At 45.6% G+C, this 27,030-nt stretch overlaps 3 protein-coding genes across 12 annotated transcripts in view; 1 reads left to right on the top strand and 2 right to left on the bottom strand.

Moving 5' to 3' along the window:
- SNAP47 (synaptosome associated protein 47) overlaps nucleotides 1-3,472 on the bottom strand; it is a 36,787-nt gene extending 33,315 nt beyond the window's left edge. The window contains exon 1 of one of the 2 annotated variants that reach the window (XM_048837378.2): nucleotides 3,327-3,472. The gene's annotated coding sequence lies outside the window, so the exon portion shown is untranslated. The remainder of the gene's footprint in view (nucleotides 1-3,326) is intronic. The other variant, XM_048837377.2, reaches the window with a different exon arrangement.
- Nucleotides 3,473-3,555: 83 nt separating this feature from the next.
- Nucleotides 3,556-27,030, top strand: part of JMJD4 (jumonji domain containing 4) — a 32,727-nt gene continuing 9,252 nt past the window's right edge. Inside the window, exons 1-8 of one of the 4 annotated variants that reach the window (XM_048837375.2) lie at nucleotides 3,556-3,647; nucleotides 5,023-5,320; nucleotides 5,592-5,716; nucleotides 6,822-6,987; nucleotides 9,205-9,330; nucleotides 13,324-13,591; nucleotides 15,435-15,581; nucleotides 16,273-17,773. In XM_048837375.2, the coding sequence (XP_048693332.2) occupies nucleotides 5,241-5,320; nucleotides 5,592-5,716; nucleotides 6,822-6,987; nucleotides 9,205-9,330; nucleotides 13,324-13,591; nucleotides 15,435-15,581; nucleotides 16,273-16,584 (1,224 nt within the window). In that variant the 5' untranslated portion in view covers nucleotides 3,556-3,647; nucleotides 5,023-5,240 and the 3' untranslated portion in view covers nucleotides 16,585-17,773. Of the gene's footprint in view, nucleotides 3,648-4,370; nucleotides 4,609-5,022; nucleotides 5,717-6,821; nucleotides 6,988-9,204; nucleotides 9,331-13,323; nucleotides 13,592-15,434; nucleotides 15,582-16,272; nucleotides 17,774-27,030 lie in introns of those variants that run through there. The other 3 variants (XM_048837376.2, XM_048837373.2, XM_048837374.2) reach the window with 3 other exon arrangements.
- Nucleotides 21,178-27,030, bottom strand: part of ALS2CL (ALS2 C-terminal like) — a 64,357-nt gene continuing 58,504 nt past the window's right edge. For all 6 annotated transcript variants that reach the window (XM_048837371.2, XM_075126066.1, XM_075126065.1 and 3 more), the window contains exons 23-26: nucleotides 26,591-26,652; nucleotides 26,027-26,176; nucleotides 23,307-23,403; nucleotides 21,178-22,715 (exon numbers count right to left, since the gene is read on the bottom strand). In XM_048837371.2, coding sequence (XP_048693328.2) covers nucleotides 22,641-22,715; nucleotides 23,307-23,403; nucleotides 26,027-26,176; nucleotides 26,591-26,652 — 384 coding nt within the window. In that variant the 3' untranslated portion in view covers nucleotides 21,178-22,640. The remainder of the gene's footprint in view (nucleotides 22,716-23,306; nucleotides 23,404-26,026; nucleotides 26,177-26,590; nucleotides 26,653-27,030) is intronic.

Here is a 27,030-nt window from a genome sequence, read left to right on the forward strand (position 1 = left end):
AGGACAGAATGCACAGGCAAGGATCTATTACTAATTGTGACGTTGGAAACTGTTATTTTCCATAGCTATTGCATATGCATTTTCCCCATGATATGCTTAATAATCATCTTAGTTATATGGCAGGCTTTTTTGTCTCAGAGGATCCCAACGTGCTTTAGAAATTTAAATGGTATATAAACTAATCAGTCAGGAATCATTTCATTCAACAATGAAGCCACCAACCACACAGAATGTGGCAACTGTTTAATAGCACACAATATTATATAACAGTTGAAGCCAAGACTTCAAGAAGCCTGATTAGCAAAGGGGGACAGACCTGCGTCCCAACCCTGCCCCCCTATCCCTCCAAAAAAGAGAGCAGGGGATGGAAAGCTGGAGGGGAAGGAATTAAATATATTTAAACATACTGTTCCAGCCATAAACTGTTTACAGTGGCTATGCCAGTGGTGAGCTGCGATTACTTCTCCTGAACTGCTAAGAGCCAGCCAGATACTCCACCTGATAGGACCAGAAGCACCCAAAATAGAGACTGAGGAAAATGGAGCCCAGCCAGGGCCACCCTTATCCTGGCACTCCCCTACACCCAGAACTGTGCAGCAGAGACAAGCCCCTCCCCGCTCCTCTCCAACACACACACACACACTCACTCTCTCTCTCTCTGGGGGCGGGGGAGGGGGGGGTCCTAAGACCCAAGCAGTGCCTGCCCTCCTCCAACCATGTGAGTTGCAGAGCGGACTCGGGAGCCAGTCGGAGACTCTACATGGTACAAGGAGAAGCAGCCAAAGCAGGGACATTTGGACATGTCAAATGTCAAAACCATTGACTATTCTGACTTACTCTGCCCAGTGCTGCGGGCTGTTTGTGTCACCCTTTTCTTCCCTCACAGGCCTGGTCTACATTAAAGTTGGGTCAGCTTAGCTACATTGCTCAGGGCTGTGAAAAATGTCATAGCCTGTGAGAAGTAGTTAAGCCAACCTAAGCCCCTGTGTAGATACTGTTAGGTCAGGGGTGGGTAACCTACGGCCCGCGGGCCGGATCTGCCAGTTGGTTAATTTCATCTGGCCCATGGCACCCCCCACTGGGCAGGGGCCACCAGCGGTGGTTCGCCCCGCTGCGGGGGAAAGACCCAAGCCTCTGCACCACCCTGGGTAGATAGGTGGCCTGTGATTGATATTTATTGTGGGTCAATGGCCCGTGACAGAAAAAAGGGTTCCCCCCGCACCCCTGTGTTAGGTCAACGGAAGAATTCTTCTGTTGACCTAACTACCCTCTCTCCGAGAGTTGAATTTACTACAGTCCTTCCATGGCTGTGGTATGTGTTCACATTGCAGCACTGCAGCTGTGGCATTTCCAGTGTAGACAAACCCTGTCTCTTCACTCAGCTTCATTCCATTCCTGCCCTTCCTACCCTCTTCTCCCCTGTTCCCTTCCCTTTTCTTTCCTTATAGCTTATCCCCTCCTAATTAAACCCACTCCACTTCCCAAAACCATGGAACATACATGATGTTTGCTGCCTGTGTGTTAGACTCCCTTTCCTCATCCAGTCTCTGTGGTCTATTTAGACAATATTATCTCATTGTTTCTTTGTACTACTCCATCCATCTATATCAATCTGTTGTCTTATACTTGAGTTGTAAGTTCTTTGGGTCAAGGACTGCCTCTGTGTCTGTACAGCACCCAGCACAGTGGGGTCCTAGTGCACGTATGGGGCTCCTAGGTGCTGTAATACAAATAAACGATAATAAAAATTGTGCACAATTATTTTGTTACCATCTCCCTTACCTCTACCACTGCCCACTTTTGTCTCATTGACCAGTTATGTCTTGTCTTTTAGATTGTAAGCAATCCAAGGCAGGGACTGTCAATTACTATGCATTAGTACATCAGCCGATGCAACAGGGCCCTAGCCTGTTTGGCCTCTAGGCACTAATGCAATTTAAATGCAAACAACAACAACTGGTACAAATTAATTCATCATATAAATCAGAGATGAAAGAGACCTATTATTTCATGCATTCTGTCTTCCAGAGTCCAACTGTGATTGTTTCTCACACTGTATTTGCTAGTGTCTTTTCACTCTAGTTTTAAATATCCCAAGCAATAGTACTTCTGCTTTTACTCAGGGAGAATATTCCACGGCCTGACACATCCCACTGTTAGGAACCTGTGCTTGGATTCAAAATATGTTCCCCTCTTCCCCCCGCCTCTTTTAATTTCATTACCCCTAGTTATATCCCTGGTATCATGTGAAATTTGACTCCACCCTCATGTTTCAACCCTTTAAATATCTGTATATCATCATGTCTCTCCCCAATCCTTTAATCACCACTTAACCAAGTCACATCTTTCACCTTTTCAATCTTTCCTGACCCCGCAATTAGTTTTGTTGTTCTTCTCTGAACTCCTACCAATGTGTCAATATTGTTCTAGTATTGTAGCACCCAGAACTGAATGCGATATTCCAGATGCAGTTGCACAAGACCTGTGTGATATCCAGGGGGTAGGATACCGGACTGGGAGCCAAGAGACCTGGATTCTATTTCTGGCTCTGCCACCAATATTACTGTGTAGCCTTAGGCAGGTCCCTTAACCACTCTCTGACTCAGTTTCTGTTGAGATGATGAGAATGAGGTGATTCTCCCTCTTTTGTAAAATGCAATGAGATCACCACCTGAAAAGCATTATGTAAGTGACAAGTATTACTAGTTTTTTCCAGTCTGTGACATCATGCTTCTACATATGCTGTTACATCACAGGGTTAATTCCTGCACAGTTTAGCATCCACTTTCAACGTGCCTTCCCCCGCCATCCCCAGCATTAGAGCATCCCACACTTCCTTCTCCCACTGAATGTCTTTCTCAGGAGATTTCCCGCCACAAAGAATTAGCTGCATTTTCCAAGATGACTAATCTGCAGTTGCCGGCTCATATTTCAGACCTCTTCGTAACGCTATTGTGCGTCTCTCTTCACAGATGTTTGAAGCTTCTGCCCAGGTTAATATTATGGACGGGCTTTTGTGAAACGCTTTACATCGTCACCCCCCACGTGCAGCAGCGCCCCCGCCCCCCACTCCTAGGGGACCCCCCACCCCACTGCCCCCACCCGCAGCGACCCCCCACCCCAGGGGGCCCTCCACTCTCCACTGCCCCCCCCCCGCAGCGACCCCCACCCCTCGGGGGCCCCACACACACCCCACTGCCCCCCCTCACGAGGGGCCCCCCCACCACCAGTGGCCCCAGCAGGGATCTGTGCGCTCCCCCCTCCCCCTCTGACGAAGCGGCCATGGGGAGCTGGGCCCGGGCACACACCGGGCAGGACCGACTCACCGCCCCCCAAAGGAGCCGCTCAGCCGTTAGCTACCGCCGCTTCTGCCCTCCGCGCCTGCGCCCGCCGCGAACTTCCATTGGCCGAGCCGCCCCCGCCCCGGTCCTCTCCGACTTCTCTCCCTCTGCGAACGTGCGGCCCCGCGCTCCAGGTTCCGGCCTTCCCGGGGCCCGCTCGCCAGGCGCAGGCGCAGGCGCAGCCCGGCCCCCCCGCCCGAGCCTTCCTTCCCCCCCCCTCCTCGCCTTCAGCGCGTCCGCAACTAGCGAGCCGGGTCACGGGGTGCGTGCGTCGCCATAATGCGTCCGGGTAGCGGTGAGCCCAGGGTGCGTGTCGGGTCGGTCCCCTCACCCCCCCCCGCCCATAGCAGGGAACCCGGACCCCTCCCCCCAGGGCCCCTCATCCCCCATAGTGGGGAATCCGGACCCTCCCTCACCCCGGGCCTCTCACCCCACCACATAGCTGGGAACCCGGACCCCCACTGCCCCCCGAGCTGGGACACCCCCCTCCTGGGGTGCCTCATCCCCCCCATAGCAGGGAACCCAACCCTTCCCCCCCTTGGACCTCTCATCCCCTATAGTGGGGGACCCGGACCCCTCCCCCATCCCGGGCCTCTCACCTCCCCCCACATAGCTGGGAACCCGGACTCCCTTCCCCTCCCTGAGCTGGGACACCCCCCTCCTGGGGTGCCTCATCCCCCCCCCCCATAGCAGGGAACCCAGCCCACCCCCCTCCCTGGACCCCTCATCCCTCATAGTGGGGAACCCGGACCCCTCCCCCATCCTGGGCCTCTCACCTCCCCCCACATAGCTGGGAACCCAGACCCCCCTCTCCCCTGGGGCCCCTCATACCCCATAGTGGGGAACCCGGACCCTCCCCCATCCCAGGCCTCTCACCCCACCACATAGCTGGAAACCCGCCCCCCCTCCCGGGGCCCCTCATCCCCCATAACGGGGAACCTGGACCCCCCCCATCCTGGGCCTCTCACCCCCCTACATAGCTGGGAACCCGGACCCCCCCCCGGGCCCCTCATACCCCATAGTGGGGAACCTCAACCCTCCCCCATCCCAGGCCTCTCACCCCCCCGACATAGCTGGGATGCCGCACCCCCCCCCCGGGGGCCCCTCATACTCCATAGTGGGGAACCCGGAGCCCCTCCAACTCTCCCAAAAGTGCGACCTCTCCTCTCCAGAGGCCCCTCACTCCTTGCCCCTGATAGCAGAGGCCTGGACCCCGATTCTCTCCTGGGGACCCTCACTTCCTGTCTGCTGGGGTCTCTCTCTAGGGGTGAGTTTCAGGCTCTTGGGTTTCCCTTTAGATGCTGGGATTAAGGGGAGTTTAGGGATATGGGGAGGTCCCTTCTCTGCCCCATCATCTGCCTCATTTCCCCCAGGCATTGCTGCTATCGTGCCCTGTTACCTCTCAACTCCCTCATTATTTTTTAATGATTGGGAGCTATCTGTGTGTCCACAGCAGACAGAACGGTGCAGGGAGTATGGAATAAATGCAGGGGCCCAGCTTGATTCCTGCAGGGTCTATCTAACCTTATAAAACTGCTCTGCGTAGTGTCTTCTTTACAGTCTGATAATCTTAGAATTGGACGCATTTTATTTTTTTGCTTGCACAAGAAGCTTCTCTTTGTATTCACAGATTTGGGGCGAGAACCCCACTGAAATGAACATGTCTTCTGTTTATTTCTAGAAACGGGCAAGTGGCCGTTCTCTTCTGCGACCCATTGAGAATGCCAAGCAAAAGCATGGGAATAATTTAATATGAACGTGTAACTAGACTATCTACCATTGACATGAAAGATCTACAGGGAATATAGGCTTTGGTTACTGTGGTTTGTTTGTAATGTAGCCATTCGATCAAGGTGGCCATAAACACTGAAGAGCATTGAAGGATATTTCTAGCCCTGTATGGTGAAACACAAATGGGAAGAACAAGGCTTTTCCTGCAAGATTTTATCTATATTTTGGAACTGGACATTTTTTTACTTGTGAGTTAATTTTCATAGATTTGAAAGATCCACTCAGATTAATGTACTGTGCAGCTGTTTATTTTAGCCTAACTAAATATTTTCTGATCAGCACCTTCTCAACTAAGTACCAGGAAAGTTATATAGTCTGAATGGACAGAGCAGCGTTTGCCTGTTCCACTGTGTTCTTTCATGATTACAGCAGCGCATCTCATGGTGCAGTCTGCTTGCCCCAGGGACATGTTGACTATATTGAAAAAGTAGAATCGTTCAGTTACTCCGATTTTTTCAGGGACTATCTGATTCCCAACCACCCATGTGTTTTCTCAGCTAAATTCACTGAGGGCTGGGGCAGCAGGAGGAATTGGGTGACTCGGGATGGGAAGCCTAATTTTGATTATCTACTGCAGCATTTTGGTAAGTGATTAAGCTTTTAATATGTAATTTAATATGAATGATAAAAGTCAAAGAGTTTTTAATAACGGCCTCTGGCCAATGACAAATATCCTCTGAGCCTAAAAGGATCAGTCTCTCAGTTAATACATTAATTTATAAGAATATATAAAAATGGTCCATTTAGCCCAGTATCCCATCTTCTGAGAATGGCCAGTGCCAGATGCTTCAGAGAGAATGAACAGAACAAGACCGTTATCGAGTGGTCCATCCCCTGTCATCCAGTCCTTGCTTCTGGAAGTCAGAGGTTTAGGGACATCCAGAGTATGGGGCTGCATCACTGACTATCTTGGCTAACAACCAGTGATGGACCTATACTCCATGAATTTATCTAATTCCTTTTTGAGTCCAGTTATACTGTTGGCTTTCACAGCATCACCTGGGAATGAGTTCCACAGGTTGGCTGTGTTATGTAAAGAAGTACTCCCTTATGTTTGTTTTAAACTTGCTGCCTATTAATTTCATTGGATGACCCCTGGTTCTTGTGTCATGTGAAGGGGTAAATAACACTTCCTTATTCACAATTTTCTACCCTCGTTTGTATTTTTTCCCCTTTGCCCTACTCCAAGCTTTAATTTAGTCTAAAAATAAATTTGAACTCATTTAGGGCCTTATCATGCAAATTTACGCTCCTTAACTTCATACATGTGAATAATCCCAGGCGCATGCTCAAGTGTTTGTAGGATCTATATTGGGTGGATGGGGGAGGAACAGGCTTTGGCTATTCTGGAAATCTAAGTCTCTCTTTATGCTGTGAGAGATTCGGAGTTTTGGCTGCAGCCCGTGTCCCGTTCCCAACGCACTTTGCTGTGATTCCGTTTGCAGTGGTACCATTGCTGCATGCCTCATTCCGTTGACACGTCCATAAATCATGCTATGAATAACGCTGATCTAAGGTTTCGTGGAGGTATCCGGAAAGTGAGAAGACCATGTCTTCATAAATGTTTGTACAGCACCTAGCACACTGGGGCCCAGATACTAGATGCTAACGTAATATAAATATGGAAGGATTACAGTTTTGGCGCCAGTTATTCTGCTCCCCAACTGGCTCAAAACGTTTATATTTCAGGGAAGGCTGTAGTACCTGTTGCCAACTGCGATGTCAAGGAATACAATTCTAATCCAAAGGAACAGATCCCTCTCAAGGAGTACATAAGTTATTGGAAAGAATACATTAAAAAAAACTACCATTCACCCCGGGGGTGCCTCTACCTCAAAGACTGGCACTTGTACAGGTAAGAGAGCACTTTGGAATCCTCAGCATGCCGTGATACAGCGGTGAACTGCTGCTAAACCGTGACACTGATCTTTTGTTAGCTGATGGTTTGACTGAAGGCAGCTATCCACTGAAATACTTTTCTTACACTGTACTGATCTAAACATGCCACACACCAAAGAGTTCTTAAACATTTGCATAGTGTTGGCTCTTGCTTTGGCCTTTGGCTAGTAAGGTAAAAACCTTATCATTTTTAATTGTGTTTAATGCAATAAGCACTCTTTCCTTTTTTAAATCAAAGTAAATCATGAGGACTTTTTGCTCTTTATTTAATCTTCCCCTCCCATCTGCTCTGTTCCTGTCTCCCCATGCACAAGTTTCCCTGCTCCTTCTCTGTCCCTGTTCATGCTGCCTGGATGCATCCTCCCCTTCTTGTCCTGCCTAGCCGTCTAGTACTCCTCTCCCTCTGCTCTTGTGTCCCGTCTTCCTTGAATGGCTGCTGCTCGTGGCTGGCAGCTCTGCTGCTGATTTGAGTTTGCTACGAGTGAGTTCTGATTCTCCATTTGCGTGGCTGTGACTTCTCACAGAGGCATCTAGGCAGGGCCCTCTTTGCATATGTCTGTTTATACAGACACCTGGATATTACTTTGCCATGGAGCGCCTGGATGCCTGTAGAAGCAGCTGGAAATGAGGCGGCATCATAACATCGGCCACAGACCACACTGGGAGAACCACTGCCAAACACCATTGAAAGCCTACGATCCAGCTTTGGCTTTTTTGAATCTGTTAACCAAGTGGGACAACTGACTAGTCGTGCAGATGTCTTACTGGAACAGACGTGTTTACTAAGAGGAATTTAATTAACTCTCCTGTGAGGTAGGAAAACACAGTTGCGCCCATTTACAGCGCCCAGGGCTAGAGTCACAAGGGGGACTTAAGCATAACTGCCCATATAGATTCCTATGTCCAAAATGTAGATGCTGTTGGCATTCACAAAATCACTGCTGAGCTGTCACCTAACCCTGTAGGCCATAGGCACCTAGGGTTCCCGAGGTCCCACCCTACTCAGCATTTCCTACTGGCTATGCCATAAATATAAAGGGAAGGGTAACCACCTTTAAATCCCTCCTGGCCAGAGGAAAAACCCTTTCGCTTGTAAAGGGTTAAGAAGCTAAAGATAACCTCGCTGGCACCTGACCACAATGACCAATGAGGAGACAAGATACTTTCAAAGCTCTGGGGGGGGGGACAAAGGGTTCTCTCTCTCCGTGTGTTGCTTTTGCCGGGACCAGAGCAGGAATGCAGGTCAGAACTCCTGTAAAGGGTCAATAAGCAATCTAGTTAGATATGCGTTAGATTCTGTTTTGTTTAAATGGCTGATAAAATAAGCTGTGCTGAATGGAATGTATATTCCTGGTTTTCTGTCTTTTTGTAACTTAAGGTTTTGCCGAGAGGGATTCTCTATGTTTTGAATCTGATTACCCTGTAAGGTATTTACCATCCTGATTTTACAGAGGTGATCCTTTTACTTCTATTAAAATTCTTCTTTTAAGAACCTGATTGCTTTTTCATTGTTCTTAAGATCCAAGGATTTGGGTCTGTGTTCACCTGTACAAATTGGTGAGGATTTTTATCAAGCCTTCCCCAGGAAAGGGGGTGTAGGGCTTGGGTATTTTGGGGGGAAAGACTTTTCCAAGTGGGCTTTCTCCCTGTTATATATTTGTTAGACGCTTGGTGGCGGCAGCAATAAAGTCCGGGGTCAAAAGGAAAAATAGTTTGTACCTTGGGGAAGTTTTAACCTAAGCTGGTAAAAATAAGCTTAGGGGGTTTTCATGCAGGTCCCCACATCTGTACCCTAGAGTTCAGAGTGGGGAAGGAACCTTGACAGACTAGCTAATGTGGCTCCCTGCTCAGCATGCTGACTTTGAGAATCCCCTTGTTTGGATGCCTGACTCTTCCCAGGCATTGTATAGGGCTCCTGGGAACCTGATGCAGGGTTGTGAATTCCACCTGGCAGCAGGCTGCCTAAAAGTCAGGTGTGTTGCAAAGCCTTGTGAATCTAGCTCTAGGAGGGTTATGTTGCTTGTAGCAGATGACATAGCAAGGCAGTAATGGCCTCAATGAGACACTGCTCGTCACCTGACCAGTATCTGCTTCTGAGCTTTGGGAAACTGAGATGATGAATGAATGTTTCTTTTCCCTGAAACCTTTTTTTGCAATACTTTGTCTTTTTAAGGGCTTTCCCAGAGCAAGATGTTTATACAACCCCCATCTATTTCACTTCTGACTGGCTGAATGAATACTGGGATGCCATAGGCCTGGATGATTATCGATTTGTCTACATGGGACCTAAGGGTTCATGGTAAAGTAACTTTGATTTTTTTTAAATGTCGATGCACCGTTTTAAACAATTATTAGCATTGCAGTAGTACTCCGAGCTGTCAATCAGGACCAGGTCCCTATTGTGCCGGGTGCCACACAAGTATAACATAAGGCAGCTCTTTTCCCCCAAGGAACATGCAGTCTAAATAGGGACAACATGTGACCGACAGGTATAGATCACAATAGGGTTTGTGAGAGAGAGAAGGAACACTAAGGCTGCATGTATTGGCTAAGTGTACAGTAAATGTGGTGAGATAACATTGCTTGATGGCACTGTTCTGCCCAACATCTCTTGCAATGACTCTAGCCATAAAACCCACGGAGTGAGCTGGGAAAGGGGAGCAGCCTGTCCAATACAGGTCCCCATCCTGCATCCTTAATAGGAAGAATCTGGGGAGATTTGCCTGCGTGTGGGCTGCAGAATCTGACCTAAAGGTTGCAACCAAGGCTAGTAAGGGATACACGGAGGTTAGAACTAGTCACTCGCATTAGGTTCTCTGTCTCAGTTTATCCAGGGAGATGAAAACAGGAGAGAGAACTTGGGGGTATCACTTAGATTCTAACTCTTTGTATAGCACCTAGCACAAGGGGGTGCTGTTCTATGACTGGGGGTTCTAGGCACTACAGTAATACAAATAATTAATAATCATTGAACTCAGTTGTTCAATGACAGCATAGTGTTTTAGCATCCCTGGAGCTCCTTTATTTAGAGCAGTGGTTCTCAAACTTTTGTATTAGTGACCCCTTTCGCGTAGCAAGTCTCTGAGCGTGACCCTGCCCTTATAAATTAAAAACACATTTTTTCATATTTAACACTATTATAAATGCTGGAGGTGAAGCGGGGTTTGGGGTGGAGGCTGACAGTTTGAGAACCCCCGGTTTAGAGTACGGTACTGAAGGAAAAGGAGGACTTGTGGCACCTTAGAGACTAACCAATTTATTTGAGCATAAGCTTTCGTGAGCTACAGCTCACTTCATCGGATGCGTACTGTGGAAAGTACAGAAGATCTTTTTATACACACAAACCATGAAAAAAATGGGTGTTTACCACTACAAAAGGTTTTCTCTCCCCCCACCCCACTCTCCTGTTGGTAATAGCTTATCTAAAGTGATCACTCTCCTTACAATGTGTATGATAATCAAGGTGGGCCATTTCCAGCACAAATCCAGGGTTTAACAAGAATGTCTGGGGGGGGGAGGGCGGGGAGGTTGTAGGAAAAAACAAGGGGAAATAGGTTACCTTGCATAATGACTTAGCCACTCCCAGTCTCTATTCAAGCCTAAGTTAATTGTATCCAATTTGCAAATGAATTCCAATTCAACAGTTTCTCTCTGGAGTCTGCTTTTGAAGTTTTTCTGTTGTAATATCACAACTTTCATGTCTGTAATCGTGTGATCAGAGAGATTGAAGTGTTCTCCGACTGGTTTATGAATGTTGTAATTCTTGACGTCTGATTTGTGTCCATTTATTCTTTTACATAGAGACTGTCCAGTTTGACCAATGTACATGGCAGAGGGGCATTGCTGGCACATATCACATTGGTGGATGTGCAGGTGAACGAGCCTCTGATAGTGTGGCTGATGTTATAAGGCCCTGTGGTGATGTCCGCTGAATAGATATGTGGGCACAGTTGGCAATGGGCTTTGTTGCAAGGATAGGTTCCTGGGTTAGTGGTTCTGTTGTGTGGTGTGTGGTTGCTGGTGAGTATTTGCTTCAGGTTGGGGGGCTGTCTGTAGGCAAGGACTGGCCTGTCTCCCAAGATTTGTGAGAGTGTTGGGTCATCCTTCAGGATAGGTTGTAGATCCTTAATAATGTGTTGGAGGGGTTTTAGTTGGGGGCTGAAGGTGACAGCTAGTGGCGTTCTGTTATTTTCTTTGTTAGGCCTGTCCTGTAGTAGGTGACTTCTGGGAACTCTTCTGGCTCTATCAATCTGTTTCTTCACTTCCGCAGGTGGGTATTGTAGTTGTAAGAATGCTTGATAGAGATCTTGTAGGTGTTTGTCTCTGTCTGAGGGGTTGGAGAAAATGCGGTTGTATTGCAGAGCTTGTCTGTAGACAATGGATTGTGTGGTGTGGTCAGGGTGAAAGCTGGAGGCATGTAGGTAGGAATAGCGGTCAGTAGGTTTCTGGTATAGGGTGATGTTTATGTGACCATCGTTTATTAGCACTGTAGTGTCCAGGAAGTGGATCTCTTGTGTGGACTGGACCAGGCTGAGGTTGATGGTGGGGTGGAAATTGTTGAAATCATGGTGGAATTCCTCAAGGGCTTCTTTTCCATGGGTCCAGATGATGAAGATGTCATCAATGTAGCGCTAGTAGAGTAGGGGCGTTAGGGGACGAGAGCTGAGGAAGCGTTGTTCTAAGTCAGCCATAAAAATGTTGGCATACTGTGGGGCCATGCGGGTACCCATAGCAGTGCCGCTGATCTGAAGGTATACATTGTCCCCAAATGTAAAGTAGTTATGGGTAAGGACAAAATCACAAAGTTCAGCCACCAGGTTAGCCGTGACATTATCGGGGATAGTGTTCTTGACGGCTTGTAGTCCATCTTTGTGTGGAATGTTGGTGTAGAGGGCTTCTACATCCATAGTGGCCAGGATGGTGTTATCAGGAAGATCACCGATGGATTGTAGTTTCCTCAGGAAGTCAGTGGTGTCTCGAAGGTAGCTGGGAGTGCTGGTAGCGTAGGGCCTGAGGAGGGAGTCTACATAGCCAGACAATCCTGCTGTCAGGGTGCCAATGCCTGAGATGATGGGGCGCCCAGGATTTCCAGGTTTATGGATTTTGGGTGGTAGATAGAATATCCCAGGTCGAGGTTCCAGGGATGTGTCTGTGCGGATTTGATCTTGTGCTTTTTCAGGGAGTTTCTTGAGCAAATGCTGTAGTTTCTTTTGGTAACTCTCAGTGGGATCAGAGGGTAATGGCTTGTAGAAAGTGGTGTTGGAGAGCTGCCGAGCAGCCTCTTGTTCATATTCCGACCTATTCATGATGACAACAGCACCTCCTGTGTCAGCCTTTTTGATTATGATGTCAGAGTTGTTTCTGAGGCTGTGGATGGCATTGTGTTCTGCACGGCTGAGGTTGTGGGGCAAGTGATGCTGCTTTTCCACAATTTCAGCCCGTGCACGTCGGCGGAAGCACTTTATGTAGAAGTCCAGTCTGCTGTCTTGACCTTCAGGAGGAGTCCACCTAGAATCCTTCTTTTTGTAGTGTTTGTAGGGAGGTCTCTGTGGATTAGTAAGTTGTTCAGAGGTGTGTTGGAAATATTCCTTTAGTCGGAGACGTCGAAAATAAGATTCTAGGTCACCACAGAACTGTATCATGTTCGTGGGGGTGGAGGGGCAGAAGGAGAGGCCCCGAGATAGGACAGCTGCTTCTGCTGGGCTAAGAGTATAGTTGGATAGGTTAACTGAAGGAATTCTTCAAACCTGCAGTGCCAGCTGCAGCCTCACGAGGGTGCTGACTAGTTAAGTGAGCACTTCTCAGCTGGAAATCACTATGACCCAGAGCCACAAAGTTTTTTAGGCTCCTGACTTCCATTGAAATCAGTGGAAGTCTAAATACCTTTGTGGGTCTGGGCTTGAGTCTAAAGTGTTGCCATTCGTTGGCGATAAACCAGCCCTTTCAGTCTTAGTTTCAGCCCAAACTGCAGAATCTGCTGCCTTTGAAGTGTGAGGTTCAAATTGAAACCTAATACTTCAACACCAAAAAGTGGGGCGAGGGGGTGTTGCTGACCCCCCTGCCTCCAGTTTATTAATAGGGTGCCTTGTTGCTCCTTAACACATGACAATTGAAAATAGTCTGACAGGGCCACATTCTCGCTTCAGCTATGCCTGCACAGCTCAGATTGATTTGTGTGGAAATATCCAAAGCCAGAATATGCCCATAATCTTAACTTTACTTGATTTGTGCTTGTTTGCATTGTATTTGCCTTTTGCATCACACGTGCTTAAACCTTTGACTTGACCCACAGGACTCCTTTTCACGCCGACGTCTTCCGCTCCTACAGCTGGTCTGCCAATATCTGCGGGAAAAAGAAATGGCTGCTCTATCCCCCCAGGCAGGAGGAGTACCTTAGAGATCGCCATGGTAACTTGCCCTTCGATGTCACCGCGCCTGGTCTTCAGGACAGCAGCATTTACCCACGCTATGCCCAAAGCTGCCCCCCTGTTGAAATCATCCAGGAAGCAGGGGAGGTAGTCTTCATCCCTAGTGGCTGGTACCATCAGGTGTACAACCTGGTAAGACAATTGACAACTTAGGTTTATATCCGTTAACTTTCTGAAAACCATCTGAAGAGTTGCCCTAACTAGCCAAAGCCACCTCTTTGGAAGTGACAATTGCATTCCATGGGAAATACACGCTCAGAACAGCAGTGTATGACCCCAAGTGTTACAGGGTTAGCCTTATACCCGAAACAGCCAGTCTGCGGAAAAGTGACTTGTGTAACACTAACAGCAAGGGATTCTAACTTAAACAGACCAATTTCTAGATGTAGCCACAAGATCATCAATATACTTACACACTAGAAGCAAGAGGAAGACCAAGGACGGGGTGGGCCCATTACTGAATGAGGAGGGAAAGACCACAGAAAATGCAGCAATGGCCAAAGTGTTTAAATGCCATTTTTGTTTCAGTTTTCACCAAAAGAATTAGCAGTGGTCAGATGACTAACACATTTCTGTGATTCATTAGCAAATCAAAAGGTTTTGAGTAAGCAGTAAAATTCTTCTGAGTCTTTAGCTAATTCTAAAGGAAGAAAGAAACCAGTTTACGCTTTATCACTGAGTTCCCATACTGTCCTGTCACGGGTTGGATTTCTCAGCCTGGTTGCTGCTGGGAAGAAACTCCGAAGTTGGACCCAGGAGGCCTAGTTTGGGTTTTGCAAAATCTTGGCCTTTGGATTTTGCAAAATCAAGGCATATGAGGTATTTTAGATCCCTCTTCTGTTTAATCCACATCACCAAAACTTCAGCAGTTCTCCTGAAAATGTGATTCTGGTTTTGGCCCATCTTTAGAAATTATAGCTTTTGCTGAGGCAAAACCTGCAAAATATAAGGCGTGATGAGGGAAAGCCAGGCTAAATGTTTGGTGGCAGCAGAGAGAGACAAAGGCCTGGATCCTCACAGGTATTGATTTCAATGGAAGTTAGGAGCTTAAATATCTTTGAGGATCGGGATCAAAGTTCATAAGAACAAGCTTAGATAGGGCTTTAAGAAACCAAGACCCCAATCATTCACTCAGATCCCTTGTGCCCTTGAGGATCCACTTGCAGGAGAGAGGCCCTGGAGGATAGTTTTGAATGGGATCCTGACATAAATTGGGAGGGGTTTGGGGTTTTTTTTGATAGTGGGGGAAAGTAACAGTGTATCTGTGCGATGTTTGGTTTTAAATGCATTTCATAGCTGGAGGCTTGGGTGCACATCAAAATCTATAGGCAGATGCCTTTGGGGTTAGAGTTAGTTCAATCACCTCTGTGCTATAGGCACTGTTTGTTTGTTTTATCTTGCTCAGTGCAAACATAAAATGTCCCAAATGATCAGTCTCTGCGGTAACTATATTGAAGTAACAGCAGGGAGTAACCCTGTCCCATTTTTATACATAGCAAAAGATGCTTCTTACCACTTGATCATTTAGAACACTAAGCAAAATAGATAATTCTCGTCTATATCCTGCATTGGCTGGGAAAGGAGTGGATGACATGGGGGATCTCGGACATCCGACTCACACTGTCACATACAGTGTGTCCTTCAATATCAACACTTCAGCTAATTAAAGCCTCTACATTAAAAGTGTGGGTCACAGTACGGCACAGTACTGGTTGTAGATGTGGGCACAATTGCCAAATGGCAGTGAGAAGGACTGAGGATGGGGGAAGCTTAGGAAGCAGGGTTTGATTAGCAAGGGAGTTAAAAAGAGGTAGACATTGAAGATAGTTGAGGCCCAGAGAGGCCTTTCCATTCGTTGAGGATGAGAGATTAACTCTTGTTGGCACCAACTTTGTGGAAATCAGTAATGAGGTCAGAGACCTCACCCCACAGGCCCTCACATTAATAACCAATTAGACTCTGTGGTTTCTTCCAGGAGGATACCATTTCCATCAACCACAACTGGGTGAATGGCTGCAATGTGGCTATCATGTGGAGCTTCCTGCAGGATGAATTAGCAGCCGTCCAACGGGAAATCAGCGAATGGAGAGACACTATGGAGGACTGGCACCTACAATGCCAGGTATGACACCCAGTCAGTTCAGTGATGTGAGCCCTACTTTTCTTAGACTATTGTAGCCCCTATACATAGTGCATTTCAATGATACTGGACACCAAACTGATCTGTATTGAGAGGTCATGCTTTGTTCCAAGCTGGGAAACAAACTGTCCAGTTTGTTAGATGATAGATTATCCCTTAAGTCTCTCACTATCTCATTGATGCAACACTCAGTGTATATGCTACTGCTTGTACTTATTTGCTGCTTCAGGCAGGTGTAGAATGTGACTGAAGAAAGTTTGGTTTGTTAATCTGCACTCATTAATTCAATTTTTACACCTTTCAATTACTGCTAGGTTTGCTTTGTTTCATAGGAGATGCTGCCTATAGTATTTCCCTGCATGAGATCTCTCTCTAGCGGAAATAGTAAACTCCTGTCTTATTGAGCTGGGGAAACTCCAGCCAGTAGAACTGGTCAGATAAAAGTTTACTGGAAACTCTGGGGATACTGGGAAGTGTTTTGTTGGGACCAGTGAGATTTCCTGTCAATTAATGTATTTTACTGTAATTAGGCATCAGAAAATCACAAACAGGAGTCACACACTGAAAAGAGTTTAACTACTTAGTGTCTTGATAAGGCAGCTGCCTTTAGCTATCTTACTAGTGCAGTTAATATGGAGTCAAGGTTTAATGTGTTTTTTTTTTCCTCCCTTAGGTAATCATGAAATCTTGCACAGGCATAAACTATAAGGAGTTCTACAACTTCCTTAAGGTAATTGCAGATAACAGGATTTCTGTCTTAAACCATGTTCTAGATGAAGAAGCTTCAGCAAAGAACCCTCACAGAGTTGCCACCTCTGCTCTGGGCATGCTCCATGCGGTGTTTGATTTAAAAAGGACTGTGCAAGTGTTAACATCCTTAAATGCTAATGAGGATTTCAAGAAACTGAACCCTAAATCACTGACCCCACCTCCAGAGGCATTCCTGCACCACTTGAAAGCAGCAATAGACACAGCACTGTTATAGTTCTATATTTATTCAAGTATTTGCACCTCTTGCAACCTAGCTGCATGTAGACAACTCATGAGAAGTCTTCATATTTTCCCCCTGTTAGAGTTTAAGCACAATGAGCCTTAATGTGGATAGGGAGGACGTGGATACAGAATCAAGAGAAAAAGCATGTTAGGAAACTGACTACACGACATTAAATTTCCCATTTATATTGGAAACCACCGTAAAAAGGGAAGAAGTCTCCAGCAGAGTCAGAGATTAGATTCATGCCATGTAGTAGAATGCAAGCAGCTAAACTGACCATAGCAGGAAGAAGTTATGGTCCTGAGAATCAGCCATGTAGGAAATTCAGCCATTGGAGTTGTCTAAAACCAAAAGGATGAACTTTTGAGATGTATCCTCTCAATTCTGCACACCAAAGCATCTATATTTCAACAAGTTCACCTCTCTGTACTGAGATCACCTAGAGCCTGAACAAGAAGAGTTTTAGAAAGGCAAAAACATGGAAGTCCGTATGTAGACTTAGACTATGTGTTAATGAAAGGAAGTGTATTAACACTCTAAGGGCAGGTCTTCACTACTCGCCGGATCAGCGGGTAGCGATCGATCTATCGGGGGTCAATTTATCACGTCTCATCTAGACACGATAAATCGATTCCCCGAATGCACTGCCCCTCGACTCCGGAACTCCAGCTTGCGAGAGGCGGAAGCAGAGTTGACGGGGGAGCGGCAGCGGTTGACTCGCCGCCATCCTCACGGACAGGTAAGTCGACCTAAGATACTCCAACTTCAGTTACGCTATTCACGTAGCTGAAGTTGCGTATCTTAGGTTGAACCCCCCCACCCCCCTCACTGTAGACCAGGGCTAAGAGCAGTGCTGTGTGGTTACATAGCACACCCTATGAACTTAAGGGTAATTAATACACCTTGAAAATGATTGTAAGGGAAGTGGCCTCACAAGCATTTTTAGTTAAACTATAAAAAACACTCCCATTGCTGTTAGGGGGTTGCAGTAAGTCTCATTCTCAACAGGGGTGTGAAAAGTTTAATTCTAGCCAATAGTGCTTCCATTAAGATTCTAGTTGAAGGTTTTCAAGCACGGAGCTGGAACTTAATCAGTCATTGACCTATGAGGTGACCAGTACGGGTGACTACTTAAAGTTGCTGTTTTTAATATTGCACATTAAAATATTTTAAAATGTCAGGGCAGATCTCATTCTTTCAAAGGTTAAACTACTACTCTTCTGAAATAAACATGTCTTGCCTGTGCTATTTAGTAATAGATGTTCTGGACTGGCACCGGGAAACTATACTATCTTCCATGCAGAGCTCTGAAACCTGGGGAAGGATCTGACTTTTCTTTCTTGGCTATGAACGATGACTGGAAATTGCACAGGCTCAAGAAGGGGCTCTGGGAACCTCTCTTTGGACTGGAAAGTTGCCACTTTTGAGCAACTGTGAAACTAGAACAATTCACGGCTGGCACTGAACAAGGTTTCCTTTGTCAGACAGCCAAGGGCAACTGTTTCTGCCTTCCATCCCTCCTTCTGTGGGCTGAGGGTTCAGTGGGCCTGAATGGGATCTCCGTTACAGTGGTGGAATTCCATTGGCTTCAGAGAAGTCATGCCTGATTTACACTAGCCTGAGAGCCAATTTTGGTCCATTAGGCACCCAATCCTGCAACATACCAATTACTACCATAGCTACCCAGCATTTCCAGCTCCCAGTGAGTGCAGTGGGAGCTGAGCATCCACTACCTCCAAGGCATATAGTTGCCAAGTACCTTGGAAAGTAATGCTTCATCATGAGTACTGATCCTCGCTCCTACCGTCTTTACCTTTGGCTACGTTGTTCTGTTCTGTAGAAGTTCTTATACCACACTCACAGTAGTATGCAATAAGCAACATGACGAAACCCAGCTAGATTCATTTGCTAGGGCTTAGGTGTGTGTTTACAATGTGGAGTTTCTTTACCATGCTTGTGGGGATTAAGCATTCCAGGGAGGACTGTTCACAATAGGACTTGTCAGCTAAGCACACAGGGTTGTTCTAACCACCAAAACCACAAATTCACTGAGATTTCTGCTCGGCTACTGTGATGTTTTCTCAGCATGGCCAGGCTGGTGAGTCATCTTGTTAGCCTCAAAGGAAGCTCTGTTGGTGCTTTATTGGGTGTTAGTGGTGTGACACCACCAGTTTGTGAGGCATGCAAACAATGTCAAGGCTTATGCCAGCCCTCAGTTTGCTTTGCAGCTTAATAGGTTCAGCCCAGTCCCCCTGAAGCATGCCCTGTCACCAGCTGCTCACAGAAATACCAGATTTGCTGCACCCAAGGAGCCAGCCTGTACACTAACTTGTTTGATTGAACTGAGGATCAGCTGTATAAACACACCAGTACTGAGCGGTTTACAGTGCAAACACATTTATCAAAGGTGCCGAGTTGACGGTAAGGATAATGGAAACAGAAAGGTTACTAAACTAAATCAACACATGCTTTCTAGAGACTAAACACACTAACCATCTGCTGAAACGCAGTTGCTTCTTGCAATGTCTTTAACCCAGAAATATAATTGCACTTTCTGATGTGCAGGATAAAGAGGTGTTTGTGTCTTTCCCCTTATGTTCCCCAATGCCAGTTTGTTCCTATAGTCAAGATGGCACCCTATGGTTTATTTCCTGATGTGCTGACTTCACCGCTTCCTGTTGACTTTTATATGCAAACAAGGCTTCTATTGTTTGGGCTCACAATGCTTAGTTCACCTGTTTGCCACAGTTCACGTGGCAATATATGTCCTGTGCTGCCAGAAACCTGTCAATCCTGCCTTGATTCAAACTTTTAGGAACATAGTTGCAGTATCTCATGCATGGTATTTGTACATATATTTCACAATCTCATTAATGACAAGTGTGATGCTGGCTTTTATTGGAAACTTCTCATGACATTCTTTATGGCTAACTACCATGAAAGCAGTGTCTAGGTGTGGTGAGTTTGTCAGGCCTGTTAAGGAGTTGCTATTACAGCATAGCAAAGCTGGTGGTATTGAGGTGTTCTTAGGATCACAGTCTCCCATCCAGCAGAGAGATTCTGCAATTGACAGCATGATGGGTGAAACACAGCTGAAGCAACTCCATGTCTGAAGTCACGGTAGCTTTGCAGGAGTAAGATTTGTTAAGCCAGTAGCTACAGGTTGATAACTTTAGCTTGACAGTGTCAGTTACACACCAACCACCAGGTTTTTAAGTTGATGCATGCTGGAGCACGTAAGATGCAAGCTCATCTTTTGTGAGAATATTCTGTGCACACAATGGCCAACGTACATATACCTCAAGAAGCTTCCTTCCATTGGCGCTGACCTGTGTTGCACCTGATACTCTTGATGCGGAGTGTAAATACCTCCTCTACAATATTTACAAAGTCAATCTGAAGTGTACTTATGTTATTTATTAGAGTTATTAAATACTACACTGTTTCCTCCCATGTTGTCAATGGTACCTTATCTTTAGGGTAGAGATGCACAGTGTTGCTGTTCACTGCAAACTTGTGCACTCCTTCTAGCATGTAAAAGGAGAACCCAGTACTTCAAATGGTCAGAGAGGGCTGAAAATCTCAACTGAACCCTTCATCAGAAAATCCAATTTCATTCAAATGGCTACTGGAACTTGTCACTTTCAACAAAATTTGACGTGAAAGAATCAAAGTGAATCATTTTGGTAAGGTCAGAATGTTTTGACAGCCAATAAGTGATATTTCAGCATTGTCAATGATTTAATGGTCCCCCATCTAAATATTTTCAGCATTTTTCTTCTGCTGGAACCTGACCTTGTTCCAATTCAGCGTGAAGATTTTAAATGTCAGAATTTCCTGCAGGTTGGAAGTTGTGGTTTCCAACCCGCGCTAGTCCTGTTTACAGCAGACTGACATAGCCAGCAGCACTCAGGGTCTATTATTAGATGACAGGGAAACTCTGTCCCCATTTGTTGTGAATGTGGTGCCCATGCAATATAATGAGTAGGGGGATTTTTCTTACGAATATGCCCCATTTCTCTAGTGTGAGCTAAACGGCGACCACTCGAATTCACCTCTATTTGTATCTTTCTGGAGGGATACAGAGGAAAATGAAGGCAAGGCAGTCTGGTGGTTAGAGCACAGGACCCAGGGAAACTGGCTCCAATTGTCACTGGCTCACTGTGACCGGTGACAATCTCTTTTGTACCCATGTTTCTCCAGCTTTAAACATGTGGCTAATACTTACCATGTTGCATAAAGTATTGACATCTTGGGGGGGATCAAATTAGCCTTTCTACTGCCTTATATTGATTACACTGGTACTGAGTTGGATCAATTTTCTCCTTATCTATTAATTATGGAGAGGTGGTGATGATGGCTGCAAGGAAGACTCTTTTAAAGCTGCCCTCTAGAAACCTTTAATCTGCAAACAGAGTCCCTCCATACTTTTGCTCCAACATGAGAATGAAGGCAGAGGATTGATTGGTTTTCCAAAATAGAAATTTGATTCTGATCAGAAAAAAAAAAAAAAAACAGCAGCCGTATTGAAACAGAACACAGAAGGGCCGAGAAATCCTTTAAATAATTTTGGGAGGCTTTCCTTTCAAAAAGGTAACAGGTTTATTTAAATACAAAGTTACTGTAAAAAACACAGCCCCAAATCAATATATTAACAATTATATCCAGTGTACTCTTTAAAACATACTTGTGATAATTAGGTGCAGTCTATAGTTTTATGTAGTTACAATATCAGACCATCCCACATCTTAAAAAAAAAAAAAAATCAAGTTAAAACCCACTGTTTAATTATTCTAAAATATATAGCTTTTGTTCTCCTATGCATCCTAAATTCATATTTAGTGTATTTCAATTTGAGTGCAACATTTAGATTCAGTTTGCCTTTTTAATAAAAAAAATCACCACTGAAATAATGGGATCAGATTCTGTCCTATTTACACCCCATTGAGTCAATAGGGTAACATGTCAGCACCCAAAGACATCATTTTAAGTAGATCCACGGCTTTTCTGCAGGACCACATTTGTTTTTTAAATTGCCTTGCAGCATTTCGGAGGTCTTTCACTGCAGGGCAGTTCTAGTTCCCCTTGTGCCACGTACGCCAGGTGAACTGAGTGGCCCCTATCTCCAACAAGGTATGGAAGCTTACAGAGTAACGTCCCTGAGATTAAAGGACTCAGCAGGGTATAAAAATATTGATCATTTACAGTTGGACTATAAAAATCAAGTTAGACAATAGCAGCTTTAAAATGCGACACTGGTGGCACAGAGGGGATTTGGCTTGTCTAGCAAGGACAATGGGGCAAGATCCTTCACTCCACTATACAACACGTATCTTCACTTCTCTGGGAAGAGGATACTGGGGGGGAAGAGAAAAGGATCGCCTATCTCTGTGCAGCTGATTCTATCAGACAGGACCACGCAGGCAAAGCAGATCAGTTACATTTTGGTTTTAAGGGTTTTTTTTGTTTTTTGTTGTTTTTTTTTTTAATAACCCTGGATATTTTGGCCTGGCAAAACAAATGCAAACCACAAAACAGGAGGAAGTAAAATGAGGTCATGGAGCAGAGGCAGATGTGTAAAATGCAGAAAAACAGGATTAATCTGTAGGGTGAGAAGTTTTTGGCAAAGGCCACAAAATGGTTTCTTCTGAAAAATGGAAGGCCAGGGGTTTGCACAGAACACTAGCTGAAACTGAAGATTTAAGGTCAATATCCAATGGTGTGGATTATAGTTGGACTGTAATTTTATGGATGGTATAATATAAACTAGATTTTGTGTTATTCACCTCAGGCAGAGCAGTGCAGGGGCAAGTTTCATCAAGGGCAAAAGATGTTAGAGGTTGAAGGATCTTGCTCCTTGTAGATTGCCAGCATCACCGCAAGTCTAGACGCTAGCAGGTTTGTACTTGAAAAGAGCCTGGGTCTAGAACAAACATTCGTCCCACTGGAAAGTGAACTAGAACAGCAGTGACTCAATTCCCTTTTCACCTCCTAACAGTGTGCGGTCATCCGAGTGCATGAACAAGATGTCCTCTGGATTGTGAAGGTCAAGGATCACGAGACACAGGCCAGTTCTCCCTTTGATGCAGCCTCATACCCTTTTGAATGTGCTCATAACACGACTGGAGAAGAAAGAGCAGAATCAGTAAGGGGAAGTGTGTGTGTTCATTTGATAGAGATCTTTTGGACAAAATTATGGTCTTATGAGTGTACACTGAGGCCAGAACATCTCTGTAAAGCAAAGAGACTAGAACTGGAAGCTACAAAGAAGCCCATTAAACATGTTCACTCTGGAGCTGGTCAACAGAGCAAAGAGGGAAAATTGTTTAACTACCAACATCTACATACCAAATTAACATACAGATGATGGTCCACCAACGCTGCTCCTGCTGCAATAATAGCCAACTACTCCTATGATCTATCCAACGAACCCTGAAGGCTGATCTGTCAATGCTCCAGGAGCAGACCTCCCCCACAGGATTCCTGCCAGTGCATGAGGAAGTTCTTTCAGACCCCAGTTTTGAGGGGGGACGGGGACCCAATTAAGCCCCAGGCATGTGGGCAGGAACCACCTTAATCTGATAAGATAGCTATCCACAGTAAAGCTACTCCCACAACTTTGGTCGACAGGGCCATTACTTAATAGTTTCTTACTATTTAAGCAAACCTTGCCTGCTGCAATCTAACTTCATTGTTACAAACCTCTTTCTTACCTCCAGTGCTGTTAACAGAAAGTCATACATCCCTCCTTCATTGGTAGGGTCCATCAAATCTCTGATCAGATGTATCTCAGCTCCTAGATGCTGTATTCTAGAGAACAAAAATAGTGGCCATCCTTCAAATGGATCCTCAGACATGAATACCTGGGATTTAGCATGCACCTTCCCTGCAGGGCGGTGATGATCCAATAATCAGGATCTGGTGCGAGAACTGGGATAAGAACCCAGTTCTAATTCACAGAACCAATTTCCTCTGACCTGGAGCTAGTGGAGTCTGATTTTTTGAGGCGCAAAGCACCTGATCTTTTGGATGTTCAGAACCTAGGAAAATTAAAGCCCTTAACTTCTGTGCCTAAGTTTCCACATCTGCACTTGGGGGACAATGCTCATCGTATCCATTTCAGGTGGGGGCAGCCTTATAAAATGTATGATTCTGTTTTTTCCATCTCTAGGTCTCAGGACCAGAATCTGAGATTCCCAAAGCTTCTTGCTTTTGCTTGTGTGATACACAGCAAAATAGGGACCTGGAGTGTAACCAGGAAGCACAGAGGTGTGCAAGGAGTGGAGAGAGAGTTCACTTGCAAACCTCACAGAAAAGTGCAGCTCCATTCTTACTGAATTGGAACTGGTTCATTCAGCGCGAATGAAGACAATGTAGGCAATAAGTGTCTCTTTACAGAAGACTAGTAATTTAAGACCTATTTCTATACCGGTAAAGCTTAATTTCTAGGCATTTCAGTGACACCTTCCAGAGACTCAGAATCCCTCACAGCCATGAATTAGACCACAATACCCTAGTAAAGTGGGAAGTAGATCCATGTTACAGATTGGAACGGAGTCCCACAAAGAGTTGGACTGCCCGAAGTCACACAGGAACTCAACTCAGTTCTCCTCATCCCTAGTCTGGTGCCGTTAACTACAGCAGTCTTCTTTGGGCTCTTTCGTATCAGTGACTGCGGCTACTGAAGGCATAGGCTGTGAGGGTGAGCAGCGGCCTCTGTTTCCATCTCTGGTGCAGTACAGTGGCATATGTTAGGGGGCTTATTCCTTCACCTGCTTACTTCCCTGGTCCTTCTCGCATGAAGAAAGAGCAACAATACCCAAAGTCCAAAGGTGCAAACAATTCGATGTTTACTGGGGTGAACTTCCAGCAAGCATGATTCCAGTTTCCTTCCTTAATGTATCCCCCTTCCCAGCTCTGACACCACAGAGCCTTACCCGTGTCCCTGTTCCCATTCCCCCCCTTAGCAAAACATGATTCCAATTCCCCACCCCCATTCCCTGTTCCCATCCCCCCCCCACTTCCTGATTGACTGCAGACTGTATAGTAAAACTTGAGTTCTGCTTACCATAACCAATCATTTTATTGAAATTTAACTAACCAATCCTAACATATTGTAACATGATTATGTAACCAATTATATCCCATCACCTTAATTAGTTTACACCCAGCAAAATTAATTATACAGCAGACAAAAACAATCCCAGAACCAGACAGAGATTATACAGACAAACAATAGGGAAATGGGGACTACAATGATAGAACAACAGAGAAATGAGGATTTCACATCCCAGCTATGGATAAGTGAGTTCTTGCCAGACAGGATGCTATCCAACTAAGTTTCCTTTTACATTTTCTAGGCACTTCCCTTTCTCTGGAGGTGATAGGAATACAATCCTGTCCTGATAATGCCAAACAGCCCAATAGCACCTGATTTCAATGCGACTAGTTTGGAATGTGAGGAGGTGACCGTTCGCTTCCCAGCTTATGGCTGCCTCTGCTGCTTAGCCAAAGGCCTTAGCCTAAGCACAGGGCCTCAAGACTGTCACAGTGAGAAAAGGCCCTTACACCAGCAGACAGTGATTTTGATTCTTTCTTTTATACCTCTAGAACTAGCTAAGTGATAAGAATACACCTAAATTCTTAGAGTATAGGCCTTTACAGACAGGCCTGAATATCTATATCCTAACAGCATACAGAGACACTTCATAATTACAGTTGGTCAAAGTCTTTCATTTGTCAAAGTTTTCCACCCACAATTGAATTTTTCTGTTGGGAAATACTGCCAGTGCCTCATGGGAGTTGTAGTTCACATGTTTCATGCTCCCATTCTCCTCTATAGGTCGGGCTCCTTGATCAGACTACATCTGCCATGATGCACCATGGTGTTCCCTCTTGAAGAGGCAGGTTGTCCATCATGCAAAATGCAGTCCAGCCAGCCCATTGAGAATAGGGACATGAGGTAACTGAACTACAACTCCCATGAGGCACTGCATCTCCAAATCTAAGTTTCAAGGTTTTGGCCAAAATACTTCATTTTCCATGGGAAAATTTTGGTTTTTTTTTTCCCAGTGTAAAAACAGACTTCACTAAATACTCCATTTAATCAAAACCCCAAATTTCCCATTAAAACAGTTTCAGCCAGCCCTAGTCCTCATGGAGCATATGTCACGCCGACAGACCCTGGTCATCAGCAGGCGAGATCGAACCGTGAATTCTGTAGCTTAGTGCGTGAGCCTCTACGGCCTGAGCTAAAAGCCAACTGGCTGTTAGCTAAGGCTGTAGAACAGACTCATTTTATCTCTCTCTTTAAGTGGTCTCGGTGCTGCTACATAGGACAGAACACCACACCCAGAAGGTGTGTGGGTTACACATTGGCAAGAGATACTCTGCTTTATATTAGCAGTGATAAACATGAAGCTCTCTCTCTTACCTGGCCCGTGATACAACATACATCAACAGAGGCAAGAGGTCATCCATTGGGAGTTTATAATCCCTCTCCACTACTCGTGACACAGTGCTCTCTATCTCCTCATAGGTCTTCTGAAGGATCTCCAGCTTTTCCCGGGGGTCCACAGTAGTGCTGCCAAAAAACAGACACACTGAGAAAGAAGCCCAGTGCTACCCAGCTAAGAGGCAAGAAGTGGCATTATTGAGACACCTCAGAGCAGCATAAGAGCATCTGAGTCTTTTGAATGGATAAGGCCAGTTGCCTTAACTAAGACATGACTTACAAGAGCTGTCAATCCTCAAGCTTCATGATATAAAGGGATCACCAGGATGAAGTCAGGAAGGTATCTCCCCACTGTGGCATTACACGAATAGAGCTTATGACTTTTCAAGCTCTCAGCATTAGTCACTCGCCCCGAGTCTATGCTAATATTTTTCAGGCAGGCTCTCCCCTAGGGCTAGCGTAGACTGAGAACTGAGGTATCTTAACCACCATGTCATCCAACCCTGCTTAGTCATGAGTAAGAAATCACAGAAGGCCACTTACATCAACTTTTGCAGACATTCTGTAGCAGAAAGGAAGCACTTGTCTTTGACAAGAGAACGTCTCTGAAAGGTAGAGAAGGGTTTGCATTAGTACGCACGTAGTTGTAGCCATGTCGGTCCCAGGATACTAGCAACACAAGGTGGAGGAAGGTAATATTTTTTGTTGGATCAGCGTCTGTTGGTGAGAGAGACAAGCTTTTGAGCCACATAGAGCTGTCTGTGCGTTTTGTCTCTGCTGGTACAGTCATTTGGGAAGCTTAGGAGGTCTTTGAAATCCCATGATTCAGTAAAGCACATATTACAGAATAATTTCTATAGATTGCTGCTGATGCAGTCCTCTGGGAGGAAAGGCAATCTATTCACTAATGAAATGCAGCCACCCATGGAGCAGACATTGCAACATGACCTGAACCTAGCAGGATCTGACCCTGTGTGCGCTGA

The sequence above is a fragment of the Caretta caretta genome, chromosome 2 (genome assembly GCF_965140235.1).
Source record: "Caretta caretta isolate rCarCar2 chromosome 2, rCarCar1.hap1, whole genome shotgun sequence".
In the NCBI taxonomy this organism is placed as follows: Eukaryota; Metazoa; Chordata; order Testudines; family Cheloniidae; genus Caretta; species Caretta caretta.